This window comes from Puma concolor, chromosome A2 (genome assembly GCF_028749965.1).
Source record: "Puma concolor isolate L17-30 chromosome A2, mPumCon1.1.hap2, whole genome shotgun sequence".
In the NCBI taxonomy this organism is placed as follows: Eukaryota; Metazoa; Chordata; class Mammalia; order Carnivora; family Felidae; genus Puma; species Puma concolor.
In genome coordinates, this window is record NC_141668.1 from 150,455,248 (window position 1) to 150,469,040 (window position 13,793).

The following is a 13,793-nucleotide window of genomic DNA, read 5'->3' on the forward strand; positions in this document are numbered from 1 at the left end:
GACTGGACATAGCTTCTCTTTAATGGAAGTCACGGGTGCTTTGACACAGTGGATCAGCTTGGACAGCAAGATGTGTCCTGGGCAGTGGGTCAGGATGCTGTGCTCCTCTGCCGTGAGCCCAAGGAAGGACAGGTGTGTTGGCCGGGGGCTCAGAAGATGTCAGGGACAATATAGTCAGTGTGAACGCCATCGATCAGCCCAGCCCCATTGTTGTGGACGAACCAGCAGGTCACCTCAGCCCCATGCCGGGGGTCCTTGCTGTAGTCTTTTTGCAAGCCCCTGGGGAGATACAAATCAGCTGGGGTTACCTTTTGGACTCAGCAGGGCTGCACCCCCTCCAGGAAGCCCACTCCATCCGTGTGACACCACGAGGAAGGCCCTGACCAACCACAGGAATGCCAAGGGCAGAGATGCTGGGAGAGCCACCCACCCACCTGGTGACGGTCAGCTGCCGGCTCTTCACCACCATTGTGGCATCTGTCTTTGTGGGGTCGGAGCCCGGGTGGGGGTCAGACACTTCAAAATCAAAGGGGTGGAAGAATTGTCCTGGAAAGGTACATTGGAAGCAGCAGTGACCATTGAGGGGCCTTGCACTCAGCAGGTGCTCACTGGAGGGTTAGGGTCTCCTGGGTGTTTTTTCTTAAGGGCATGACTATTTCTGATACATTTTGGCATCGAAAGCCTCCTTTAGTTCACCTGCTCCAGAGAAGCACCTACTGGCAGGTGGTTGTACCTCCTGCCTCTTTTAGACCAACTCCGAAGGAACGTGGCTGGGGAGAGAAGGTTGAGAGGGAGGTGCCCACAGAGAGCAGGGTCTGCAGGAAGGCCACCAGGGGAAGCGGTGTGGCCAGTGACCCATCACATCCAGGAAGTCTTGGGGAGCCCGGTCTGTTTGGACCCTCCTGCTAGTCGGACGTCTCCTGCTCGCCCCCAGGTCCACTTAAGCCTGAGTTTCACCTTGTGTGTGATCACCTTTCTGAGGGACAAGACCTTCCCCAGGACAAGCCCTCTTTGGACCTTTGAGTCTTGATGGCCAAGTTGGAGGGAAGTGTGTTCGGTGCCCAGAGGCAAGTCTGACCCATGGCGAGCCCGCTGGCTTCAACAGCACACCCCACAGCTCTGCCTGCCTAGCAGGTCGTACCCAGCAGCCCGTGTGTCCGTGCCGACATCCGGTGACTGTCCAGCACGTAGAAGCCCAGGAAGTCCTGGTGAATGGCACTCCCCTTCCACACCCGGTGCAAGACGACCTCAAAAGTGCCCCCGTCCTCCACAGACACCACCAGGTTCCTCTTCCTGTTGATGGTCACTACCACCCTGCAGGGCCAGGTGGCCATGAGGGCAGATGCAGCCACATTACACCTTTCTCCATTCGGTCACCCTCGTCCTCTTGGACCCAGCTCTCATGAGCTCCTCACCCTCACTCCCAGATGGTGGGTGTTACCTTCTCACATGTTGCTATTGTGTATGGGGCCCCTACAGTGTGCTAGACCCTGTGCCAAGCCCTCCCTACAAACTGCATCATTCAGTTCTCACTGTGATCCTGTGAGGCTCAAAGAGGTTAAGTAACTTGCCCAAGGTCACACAGCTGGAAAGCGGTAAAGCCAGGACTTAAACTCCAGCCTGTCCAATATCAAAGTCTGTGTTCTTTGACCACCACTCATCATCTGTGTCCTCCACCTGGACTCTGCCCACCTCTTTCTATAGCTCTCTGTCTGGCGTCAGGCTCTGATGCTCAGCAGAGTTTGCTGAGTGAATGAGTGAAGGAAGGAACAAACACAAGGCAAGGCGTGCTAACACAGGTGCTGAAAGAGCACTCTGGAGTTTCAGGGAATGGGTAGCCTTTGCCCTGGGCCGGGGAGGTGAGTCGGCTTTGCTTGGTGGAGATGGGATGGACTGTAGGGCGAGGGAGCCTGGGAGCCCAGGCCCGCAGGCAGCCGGGCCTGGAGCACGTGTCTGGGAACCGAGGGAAATGGGTGGGGTGGTCCTCAGGGTCCCACATGTCTGCCCAGCTCCCAGGGAAGCCACATGGATGTCATTCACTGCCATGGCGCAGGCGACCAGGGCCCGGCAAGATCAGGCAGCTGAGCTGGCTCTGGGGCTTCGTGCCTGTCCCTAACCACCCTTGCCCTTGCCTCCCCACCCAGCCCCCGGCCCCAGCCTGGTTACTCATGCTGCCGCAGTGAAGCCTGGTCTCCCCAGGAGAACACGGGGCCGCCCAAGCCGGGGTTCAGCGTAATGTTCTGGGGAGTCACTTCCAGATGAAAGTCCGTTGCGGGGTTGGCGATCCCCAGCCGCCCGAAGTACGTGCCCTCATGCTGCCCGGGGCTCCTGGCCTTGTTGCCAATGAGCTGCCCATTCACTGAGAAGCCTGCAGCGGGGGGGGGGGGGGGCCGTCCGGGTCAGGGAGGGGTCTGCTCTCGCCAGACCCCCACCAGCCTGCCTGTGCTCATGCCGCACCTCCCCCCGGGAGACACCCACACCCACCCATCCCACACCAGCTTTGAGGGGCTCACCTCCTGAGGGGTTTTCAGGATTGGTGGAGGCCACACAGCACCACTCTGCGCCCCCCCCCACACACACACACACACTACCTGTCACTGAGCCCTCACATCCGGGCCATGAAAGACGCCTTGCAGGACTTGGACCTACTCCTTCTCTGTGGCTCTAACCCCTGACACAGAAGCAGGTCACAGAGGCCTCCTATGACCTGAGCAGCCCCAAAGCCCCCTCATCATCCTCACTACCACCACATCATGCCTCATGCTCTGAGGCTGTCATCAGAGAATTTGCTTGCCTGTTTGTCTCCCTTCCCTAAACTCCACAAGAGTAGGGACTTACTACACCCATGGCCCCCAGGAGGTACTCAATGAACCCTTGCAGATGGCCTGGGAGGGAGGGAGAGAGAGTGGCCAAGAGACAGGGAGTCATTCCCACCCCAGAGCACTGCCGGGGGATGGACTCAGAGGCCCCCTCAGAGGCTGAACACAGGGCAGGATCACTATGTAACTTACAGAACTTGGTACAAAATGGAAGTGAAGGGCCCTTTGTTCAAAAAGCATTAAGAATTTCAAAACAGTTACAGCAGAGTATTAAATCAAGCGTGGACCCTTCTAAGCATAGGGTCCTGTGTGCCCCCACCGGTCACATGTCCACGAAGCAGGTGCCATCTAGGGCAGGTGGATGGGAGGGAAGGAGGCAGGTTGAGTCCCGCCAGATGATGCTGGGGCATGGGCTGTGGGAAGTGGCGGCCACTGCCACTGTCCTGTCTGCAGCTGTACACTGAGGGCCGAGGAGTCCAGGCCCCACGCTGTCTGGCAGAATCAGTGAAGTCACCCATACCTGTGTCAGGGTCCTGCACCAGGCTCAGGACCACACCGGGCTCCTCATCGATATTGAAGCACAGGGTATCCTCCTTCTGGGGCACGTGGATGAGGAAGTGGGGGTCAGTGTCCACTGGGGGCATAGCATGGAGTCTGTTAGATTGGGCATCTGGAAGGTGGGCTAGGGCCGGCCAGGAGCAAGGCAGGGGTGTCCCCCAGACCCTCCCCAGGACTCACCGCCAGTCACTCGGTTTGGCAACTGCTGGATGTTGGAGCTGGATTGAGTCGGGGAAGGGTGCAAGGCCGACAGCATGAACGCTGGCGGGGAATGAATGGCAGTTAGGAGGACGGCACCCCGCTTCCCTGGGGCTGCTGGCTCCTTTCCCCAGACCCCTCCACCCAGGTGGCCGGCCTGAAGCCACAGGAGCGACCCCGAGCCCCTGATGCCTCCTGGTGTGCTGGCCCCCGGTCTGCCTCCTTCCATGGGGGCCCGATGGAGCTGCTGGCATAAGGGGAGGCCAGGGACAGTCAGGAGGCAGTTCTGAGGATCCCAGGGAGAGTCAGTGAGGAAGCCTCAGACCGGCTGTCGTTTCCTCCTCAGGCAAATAGGAGCTCCGCTCAGGACTGAACGTACCGCCTGAGGGACAACGGCACAAGGAGGAGAGAGGTAGAGATGTATGTCCGGGGGATGCCACCACTTACTCTTTCTGTGTCCCAGCATCTCTGTGGAGGACAGCGAGAGAGGACAGCATCACCCTCAGCGCCCTACCTGAAAGGTACACTCCTCGTTCCCCAAGGGCATCCGGGGCCCAAAGGCCAGGCAGGCCTGGGCTCGAAGGCCTCCCTGGGCACCCCCACCCTGGCCGCTGGGCAGACACAGGCTCACATGGAGGCCCGGATGGAGGAGGCTGCACAAGGGCTCCCCAGGCATGCAGGGGGCAACTGCTGGTTTGTGGTGAAAGGCTGGAGGATGCGGACCAGGGGGATACGCCCCTGGGGGCTGGGGCACCAGCTGCTTGCCTGACCCCAGGAGCCCCTCCTGGAAACCAACGTGATTGAAAAACTCACCCAAGGGCAGAGAATCTGGAAGGGAGAGAAAGGGGAGAGAATCAAAACCCAGGAAGTTTTTGGCCCTCAGAAGCCTCCGCAAACCCGCAGCCTCCCCCTTTGCAGCGACCCTACCCTCGGGGGGCTTGTCAATGATGGGCTCCAGGCCATCCTCGTCCGTCATGCCTCTGATGGTCATGGAGGTCAGTGGGGTCACAAACTGGTAGGCCAGCGACATCTGCAGGGCCTTGGCCGTCGCGGTGGCCTTCTCCTTCCCCTCCAACTTCATCCTACAAGACACACACCGGCTCCAAGCCCCACGGCCTGGATGACAACGGACTTGAACTCCCCGGCCCTTTTGCTCATTTGGTCACTCACTCACTCATTCAGCAAACACGAATCAGGCACCTGCAGTGCCCCTGTTCCGTGGCCGCCTTCAAGGGCCTCGTGATTTAAAGCCCTCCCACCTGGAAAACCTGGCAATTCGGCAGGGTTGGGGGACGTGCCTCAGAAATACGCAGAGAATTTAACAGCGGGGAGATTCTGGGGAGCGGTCTAACTTCTCTGAGCCTCCGCTCGCTCCTCTGCGAAATGGGAATAATGAGGAAATTCCCCCACAGGCTGTGAGGATTGCCCAAGCGTGTCTGGACGCAGCGGCCCCCTCAGTAAAGGGCAGCCTCTCCCTGCCCGGCAGCTCAGTGGAGGCAAACCGGGTCCCGCCCACGCTGTCGACTGACTGGTTGGCACGAACTCAGTGAGCGAAGCCGAACGCCAGTCAGCCTGACCCGCTCCCAACCTCGAAGGCCCAGAAGCACCCCTTCTCCGTTCACCTCACTGGTCCAGAGGCCCTGGTGTCCACCCCCGCCGCAGGGGTCGTACCGCTTGGCCAGCAGCTCCTGGATGGTGAGGTAGGCCCAGAGCCGTTCAACGTGGTTCTCCAGCACGTGGCCCCGCTCTTGGAGCAGCTTCTTCATCTCCTCTTCATCCACCAGGCAGGTCGCCTTGAATTCTTGGCCCTCCTGAGGGTGGTCACGGGGAGAGGGGCCGGGCGCCGTGAAGGGCACAACCGCAGGCTGGTGGCGGAGGGCCCGGGACCCCCCCCCCCCCCACATCCGGGCTCTGCGATTCTTTCTCAGCACTGCCCTTCCCCGAGCTGCGGTCCTAAAGCTCACTCATCCCTTCATCCCGCACACACTTGCTGAGCACCGTCAGTGAGCCAGCAGGGCCTCAGCCCTGGGGACCCCAGGAATGGGAGGACCAGACCCTGGCCTCCTGAAGTTACTCTCTCTGGGACGTGCCAGCAAGCATCCAGCTACTTCCACCATCTAGCCGTTTCCACCATGTCCCCTCCTTCAAATGCCCACCGCGGCCCCACCTGCAAATGCTGTTCTGTCGCCAGCTACGATAGTGGGACTTCACTTCCTGAGGGAATCCCGTGCCCCAGGCACCGCGCAAGCATATTACATAGATTATTTCACTTAATCCACACAACTCTCCAGGGCAGTATCACCCCACGGTACAGAAAAAGAAACTGAGGCCTGGAGAGCTGGACCCATTTGCTCAAGGTCACCCAGCCGGTCAGGGCGGGCCAGGGTCCGGCGCAGCTTTCCTCACCCAAAGACCCCGTTCTGAATGCTTGACCACACAGCAGGGCTTGAAGCCACCCCCAGCAGGACAGGGTCCATGTCTCACACACCTGTGACCCCCACAGCATGCACACGCACACATGCATTTGCACTGTGGCGCCAATCTGGGTGTTCAGGAAAAGATTGTCAAGTGAAACGGAAGAGGCTGGCCTCTTGCTCTCTCATGCCTTTGCGGAGAACGATGTAAGGAATAACAGGTGATCCGTTTTGGGCCAAGGGACTACAAATAATCAAGGCTATGTCGGTTCCATCCCAGCCCATCCCCTGGATGCCTGCGTGGAGGAATGTTCTGGCCTGGGGTATGTGTGGCATGGTGCAGAGGTGGGGGCACTGCTCTGGGGAAAGAGAAGCCTGGGGACGGCGGGGACGGGTGGAGAACAAGTGTGGATTTGGAGCCTCTGGGTGCTGCCTGACCTCTCCACCCTCCGCAGCCCCAGTGTTTACCCCACGGGCCAGCACATCAGCTTTGAAACTGCTCGATTTGTGGTCAGCGATGCGCCCAGCCACCATGATCTCCGAGCCTTCGTAGTACTGTTTATGGCGGTGCTGGGTCAGAGCTGAGACGGTGTCCTGGGGATAGAGCAACTCCACGTCCACCAGTAGGGGGTTCGCTACCTGGTCGTAGAAACCCTGCAGGGGTGGGGCGGGGGAGCACAGCCTCAGAGCTGGTGGGTCACCTGGGGCACCCAATGGGGAGACTCACTCACAAAGTAGAGTATTGGGACCCCCATTTTATAGATGGAATTGCAGGTTCATACGGGTTAAGTAACTGGTTTGAGGTCATGCAGCTGATTCCAACCACATTCCAGAATTTTGTCTGCTTCTCTGGATGGATGGGCGAAAGACTGCTAAGACCGGGCTCCCCCATGGCATTCCATTGGTGGTATGTTGGGGGGCAGAGGGGGTAGGAGGAGACCTGCAGCTGCTGGGTGGCGTCGTGGTCCTCGTAAATTCTCTGAGCCCGTCCATTGTTCTCCATGGACATGACCTCCAGGAAGTTCCAGTCCACGTTGTGGCCAAAGCCCAAGTTGTAGAGTGGGAACCTGCCCCCGATGGCGTTGCGGACGTTCTTGAGGATTTGGGAACGGTCTGTCACCCCTGCAGCCACACACCCAGGCAGTGACAGGATACCAAACAAAGGCATGTAGGGCACAATGGACCTTTGGGGCACACTCCCTGGGGGCCAAGCCTCCTATCGCAGACTCCCCCCCATCTCCAGTCCCCACCAGCCTCTTGAGGCAATGTCTCCCACTGGCTCCCAACGACTATAACAGATCCTAACAGCCTCTCAAAGACTTGCCTAACTATATGGACCTATCATAAGCAGACCAGATTCTGCTCTAAACCCTCCCATGGGTCATTGCCATGGCCCATGAGACCACATTGAACTTCCCAAACCTAGTTTCACCTATTCTGCACATGTTGTTCTTAGGCAGGCCCCGCCATCGCACAAACTTTTTTTTTTTCCCTCAAGCTTCTCCCTCTGCCAGGGATCCCTTCCTGCTCCTCCTCTCCTCCTTCCAGCCCAAGCTCATGGGTCACCTCCTCCAGAAGGCTTCCTGGGACCCTGCCTGGGCCAGATGCCCCTTATCTGCAGTCCTGCAGCCTCCTGGCACCCTGTTCTTTCAGGGCCCTCAGCACAGCTTCTGTTCCTGGGTCAGCCTCCCCCAGTGAACCCTGTGCTCCTTAAGCACAGAGACAAATCTTGTTCTCTTGGTATTTCTTCTTGGTCCCTAGCGCTATGCTTGGCACACAGTTGGTGCTGAATACATAGTTCGTTAAATTCAACCTAGGAATCCTGCCTATCGTCCTGGGGTCTGTGCAACCTTGGGTCATGTAGGTACTTCCCCAGTTTCCCAGCTCAGCATAGAAGTATGCCTTCTCCCTCCTGCAGACATTACAGTCTGAACTCTGTCTTTAGACCAGGGCTTGATTTTCCCTGGAGCCTTTCTGCCCCCCAATAGCACCTCCAGTGGTTGGGTTTCCAAGCTCAGCTTGAACGCCTTCAGTCGCAAAAAGATCGCCGCCTCCCAACACAGCCCTTGAGGTGCTTACCCTCTGTGGGCTCCCCATCTGTCAACATGATGAGAACTGAGGCATGGTTGCTGAGTTCTGGGACGCTCCCATGAGCTTGGTTCAAGATCTCAATTCCCCGGAGCAAACCTCCATTCAGGTTTGTGGCTGCAAAGGAAGGAAAGTAGGCCAGCGTATGACCTCATTCCAAGGGGACAGAAGTGACACCAAGGTGGCCCAAGACCCCTGCCCTTACCCCCAGCCAGGTGGAAGCGCTGCACAAAGTCTTGAGCCGCTCGCACATTGGCGGCAGATGCTGGCACCAACGAGCCCCTCCATGACTGCACTTCAGACCCAAAGAGGACCAGGTCGAAATAGTCCCCTGGCCGCATGTCCCCCAGGATTTTAAGGAGTGCCTCCTTGGTCTGGAAGGACAGGACAGTCATCAGAGGGACATGGCCCCTAGAGAGTGCCTCCTGTCAACTCCAGATGCCCCTTTGAGAGATCCACAGGGCAGAGGTACACAGCGGACAAGTGGGAGGGATGGACAGGCCAACCAGGTGGCACCGGAAGACGAGTGTCCTATGGACCCCTGGGGGTGGATGAGGGGATGGAGAAGACAAGGGACGTAGCATGGGAAGAGGAAAGGACCAGGAGCTCGAACGGCGCAGGATCAAGAAAGAGGACTACAGGGGGCTCAGTTTCTGACACTCAGCCATGGTCTCACTGCACCATGGGCAGGGCACTCAGTGGGCTGTGCCCTGCTGCGAGACTCCTCGTCGTGGACAGCCATGCTTGTCCCTGGCACATTCAGCAGACAGCTATCATCTTCCAAGTGCCCCCATGGCCGGATTCATGACCTCGTGGGCATTGCTATCATTCTCATTTTGCTACTGAGAAGTGAATGCACTTGCCACAGTTGCACAGCAAGGAAGTGGCTGATGCCAGAGCCCGCCCCGGGGGGGGGGGGGGGGAGGGGGAGTGGGCGGTGAGGGGGGGGATTTCCTGTCAGATCGCCCACCTCCGACTGGGAGCAGGAATCCCAAACCCAGACCCCGGCAACAACGCCATGGGGTGCGTGCCAAGGCTGAAGAAGCCTCTGCTGGGTGAACTGTTTAAAGCCACAGTTTACCTGCTTCACTTTCTGGCCTTCCATAGAGGTGCTAATGTCAATCACAAAAACCAAGTTCTTGTTCAGGTTCGTCAGGTTTTGGGGGGCAAAGAAGTGGGCAAAGTGGTTATTGGCAACCTACAATACAAAGGAACAAGTGAGGCCCCTGTCACAAGCATCCGTGCCTGCCCTCTGAGTCTCAGGCCAGAAGCTTCAGGCTCACCAGGAGGTCACAGAGTTTGTCTCGATTGACATCATAGGTCACCTTGAAGTCTCCATTCATCAAAGATGTAGAGCACGTGGGGCAGGATTGCTGCTGACCCACAGTAGGGCGGAAAAGCACATGACCCTGGAACCACAGAGGGTGTGAGGCATTACTGGCTTGTGCAGCAGCTGCCAGGGTGTTCGCAAACGCAACATAAGGGGTGTGTGTGTGTGTGTGTGTGTGTGTGTGTGTGTGTGTGTGTTGCATGGACATAGAAATGAATCTGGTGGGCCCTCCACCCAGCTGCTGGGAGCACACACCTATAAGGTGGTAGGAGAGAAGATCTGTTTCTTTGCTTATACGCTTCTGAATCATTGGGCTTTTCTACAATAAGCATCACCACTTTGGGTACAAGATAATAGCAGTAGAGAGACATTAGTTAATGCAAACTGGAGTACAAAAGCAAGACTATAATACTGTGCTGGAAAACAGGACCACCACCTCCCCCCCCCCCCCCCCCCCCGCCACCAGGTAGACAAAGAGCAGAAGCTGGGAGGAAGGACACAGGGCAGAGGCTAAGGTCTGGTTTGACTTTGTGTTGGTGCTTAGGGAAATTAGGGATGGTTTTCACTCAATACTTTTCTATACTTTTGTAACTTTCCACTTTTTCTTAAAATACTTTTTAATTTTTACTTTTTGTTTGTTTGTTATAGAAGTAAGATATACTTATCAAAAAGCCCCCACAAAACTTGAAATGGATTGTTAGGAAGACACAGACCCACTTCTTGGTCTCCTACTAAAAGCAAGCGTGTTGGGTAACATTCTGGGGTATCATATTTTGTTTAAAAAAGAACCCCTCCAAAACCGTAAGAAACATTCCCTTTATGTGAATTATTGTGGGGTCACTGCCAAAGGTAGGCGGGGACTAAAGGGCTTGTTCCTGGCTCCAGTTGAGGGCAAGTTAGAAGGCTGGGTGTCACCCACCCAGATGCCACACCCCTCCAGGACCTGGGAAGGGGCAAGCAGGAGACTTTGGGGATTCCTGCAAATGGGAAGTGAGTGACAAGGGGTAAGTGGCGGGGTAGCCCAAAGGCCTTCCCCTTCTGTTTCCTAGAGGCCTGGAGCTTGGACCCCTAACTACAACAGCATCTGGGATTTCCTCATGTGCCCTGTGCTTCCCTGAATGCTTTACCCATGCATGCGACACGGGCAAAGAGGAAACCAAGGCTCAAGCAAGTCAGCAGCTCACCCCAGACCATGCAACCAGGGGCTTGCCCCTGCTGAGGGGACGCCTTCCCCAGCCTCAGCATCAGGATTTGGCTAAGTCGCTCTGAGAACCAGGAGTGCCGAGTTCTCTGGGATACCAACCACACAACACCTACCTTCCTCACCCCTAGGGTGGCTTGCAGCCCCTGCCTGGTTCCCGGGCCAAGCCTGGACACTTTGTGAGGGGTTGGACCAGCCTGAGAAGTCCCGGGGGCCCACCACCACCCCCAGCCAGCCCACACACCTTTTTTCCCGAGAATGATTTCTTGATGAGTTGGCTTGCCAGTTCTTTGGGGAGGAAGGACGCCTGGGCATCCAGCTTGCTGATCCCCTGGGGCTCAAAGATGTCCACTTCGATCTGCATCATTGAAGCAGCCAGGCTCCCATTCAGGCCACCATCAAGTCTCAGCCAAGAGCCAACCCGTGTCCTGGCCACCTACTGTGTGCCACACCCACCCAGCCCTCAGCACAGGGCCTGGCATGTTGTACGCACTCCAGAAATATTGGCCAAATGAAGGTGTGCATGCCTGGGTCCCTCAACTCGGCCGCCACTGGGGTGCCAGTGACAGTCACAGCCCCTCGGTCTTCCCGGGACTTCCTAGCCTACCGACTACCTGGATATTTAATATCTGTCGTGATCCTTGTGGCAACTCTGGGACACACAGGAAGCCCCATTTAACAGATGAGCAAGCTGAGGCTCAGAGAGGAAGAGGAGACTGGAGGGTTCAGGTAGCTCCCTGCCCATGAAGAACCCACTAGAACCCGCCCAAGGAGTCAGTCCCTTTCCTGTGTGCTCAGGCCTGGGATGGCACACGGTGGGCCCGGAGCCAGTCCTCAGAGCCATGGCGACACAGAGTCGGGAGCCCTGCCCCAGATATGGCTCCCCTGCATACAGCCACCCGCAATCTACCTCAAAATGGTGCACCAGCTGCTTGGGCTTGACTTTGATGTCAATGTTGTACTGTGTAAGTCTTCGCTTCAGCACCTCCTCGTAGGTCAGCCGGAAGGTGGCCTTGCTCCGGGGACCGATGGTGAGGTGGATGGTGAATTGTTCCATCGTTCTCCCCGAGGCCCTGCACATACCACCAGCAGCCACGACACACAGACAAATGGTGAGTGACATGTGGGTTCTTGTCACCTAAAGCATGGCCCTAGAATCAACTTCTCTTACATTCATGCTGCTCCCAGGTTTCCTTGCCCTTCACCCTTGTCTTAGCTGGCTGGCCAGGATCAGGGCTCAAGGACAGGGCCCCTTCTCTCAGAGGCTGGTCTGGGAAGGTGGGCGGGTCAACGCCAGCCTTGTCCAGTGCACCTGTGCCAGCATCTAGGTTTGGGCAGTTTGCTCACTTCCCATCAGCCTGGGGCTGCTCTCACCCAAGGCTGGGGAGGACAGCACCAGAGGTTGGGGCAGCAAGGCCACACTCACCTGACAAGGCCGGCATTCTCTCCTGAGACGGCCGCTTTCCGGTACTGCTTCCACGCAGTCACTTTGTCCTTGATGTCCCCAATGAATGCTTTTCCATCTGCTGTGCTGTAGGGAGGAAGAAGCCCTCAGGGGGGGGTGCCCCCGCCCCCACCCACTCAGTCCTGCGGCTTGGAGGTGTTCCTGGCCTAAACCCTGAGAAGGCCCTGTCATGGGAGGCATCTCCTGCCTCCTCCCACTGCCTGCAGAGTTGTTCAGAGGCCCCACAGCAGTGAGGTGAACAGCCACAGCGACAGAATCCAACAGGAAGCCTCGGGTGCCTGCTTTTGCTCCCTGGGCCCTATGCTGAAGACATACCGTCAGAGGCTCCACGTCGCCCTCCAAGATGGGAGCCCAGAACAGACCTAAAGGGGATTGCTCATCCCCTCAGTGCCGGAGCTGGCCTGTGGCCCTTTGGGACAGAGGAGATGGTCTGCACCATCTGGCCACCCTGAGCCATGGTTTGGGGTTGGGGCTGTTGAATGGACAGCTCGGGTGTGGGAGTCAGCCAGGGCACGCACATGGCAAAGTCACTGATGAAGGCCGTCTTGGGGATTTCCACATCGAAGGCCACTTCCTTGGCTTCATCGGCATTGTTGACCACTTGGCTGGTGATAACGTAGTGGGCGAAGCGAGAGGTGACTTTGCAGTTGACTTTCAAACTCCGGATGGTCACGCCGTCGACACTCTAGAGTGAGATGTGAGGGGCTGTGGCTGTGAGGGGGGGTGGGGGCCCTGAGCCAGTGAGAGGCCTCCCGTGTTGTGCAGGGGCTCGACACCCAGCACAGGCGCCGGGTGCCCAGAGAACAGACCAGATCTCCTGGGAAGACCCTTCTGTCCTCTCTGCCAGAGACCCCGCAGTGGGGCGTGAAAGGCCCCATTTCTGGGAAATGGAGTCCCTCTGCCCAGGGTGCCCCCTGAAGCACGAGGGAAAACAGGCTGTGGTATGGCCCCACCACAGACCCCTTTGCAGGGACTCTCACTCACTGTGTCCACAGTCTGTTGCTTCTGTAAAACAAAACCGGGACAAGTTGTGAGTGGGAATGTGCGGGGGACCATAGCCTATCTGCAAAGGGGTGGGAGCGGGGCACTACTTGTGTCCTCCGCTCCTTGGCCTCACCTCCCCTTAGCTGCTGGGACATCACCTCTCCAGTCAGTGGTGGTGGAGGTGGGTGGGGTGGCCCTGGCCCCCGGGGTAAGGGTCTTGTGTCCCTCCCGGGCCCACTCTGGCCCAGCGGCCTGTTTCTGGCCTGAGGGTTTACCCACATACCTTGCTGACTTTGGGCCTGCCTGGGGATGAAGCCTGAGTGGGCATGGCCTGCAGGATGAGGAGCGAGGCCAGGCACACGCACAGTAGCACCCGCAGCCCCATGGTGCCGTCCATGGTCTCAAGGCGCCTGCTGCCCTGTCACTTCCCTCAGACCGTTAATCAATAAGGTGCCGGATAAACATGGATTAAACATTAGACAAGGCGAAGGCAAATATTATAACTTGGAGGGATCAACATTTGGCAGTGAAGTCTTTCTCCTTGGGGGGATCCCTGGCCGCGTGAACTCCCGACCAGACTCAGACCATGTCCTTCCTACAGAGCTGCGCTCTGCTGCCGTGAGTGGCAAAGACCCCGCGCGCTCATCTCATCCTGGGTCTGACTCAGGCGACACCAGCGACATGGCGACCCGCATCAAGAAGCCACAGTTAAAAGTGGACTTCTGAACTGTGTTAG

General features: G+C 57.7%; 1 protein-coding gene across 1 annotated transcript; it reads right to left on the reverse strand.

Moving 5' to 3' along the window:
- On the reverse strand, window positions 1-13,495 carry ITIH1 (inter-alpha-trypsin inhibitor heavy chain 1). The gene is made up of 22 exons (XM_025916544.2): window positions 13,341-13,495; window positions 13,058-13,078; window positions 12,592-12,758; window positions 12,035-12,139; window positions 11,519-11,681; window positions 10,853-10,966; window positions 9,361-9,486; window positions 9,159-9,275; window positions 8,283-8,451; window positions 8,069-8,194; window positions 6,930-7,111; window positions 6,458-6,643; window positions 5,247-5,386; window positions 4,503-4,657; window positions 4,389-4,403; window positions 4,023-4,043; window positions 3,558-3,638; window positions 3,340-3,453; window positions 2,167-2,368; window positions 1,142-1,314; window positions 435-546; window positions 1-279 (listed from the first exon to the last, which is right to left on the reverse strand). The coding sequence occupies exons 1-22, from the start codon at window positions 13,452-13,454 to the stop codon at window positions 150-152; spliced, it is 2,733 nt and encodes a 910-aa protein (XP_025772329.2). The 5' UTR covers window positions 13,455-13,495; the 3' UTR covers window positions 1-149.
- Window positions 13,496-13,793: the final 298 nt, after the last annotated feature.

Excerpts from the sequence above, each read along its gene's own strand:
- ITIH1 (XM_025916544.2), bottom strand. The coding sequence starts at position 13,454 with ATGGACGGCACCATGGGGCTGCGGGTGCTACTGTGCGTGTGCCTGGCC. Across the intron at positions 9,276-9,360 it reads ACAAACTCTGTGACCTCCTG|GTTGCCAATAACCACTTTGC; the intron begins GTGAGCCTGAAG and ends TTTGTATTGTAG. Across the intron at positions 3,639-4,022 it reads GATGCTGGGACACAGAAAGA|CGTTCATGCTGTCGGCCTTG; the intron begins GTAAGTGGTGGC and ends ATTCCCCGCCAG.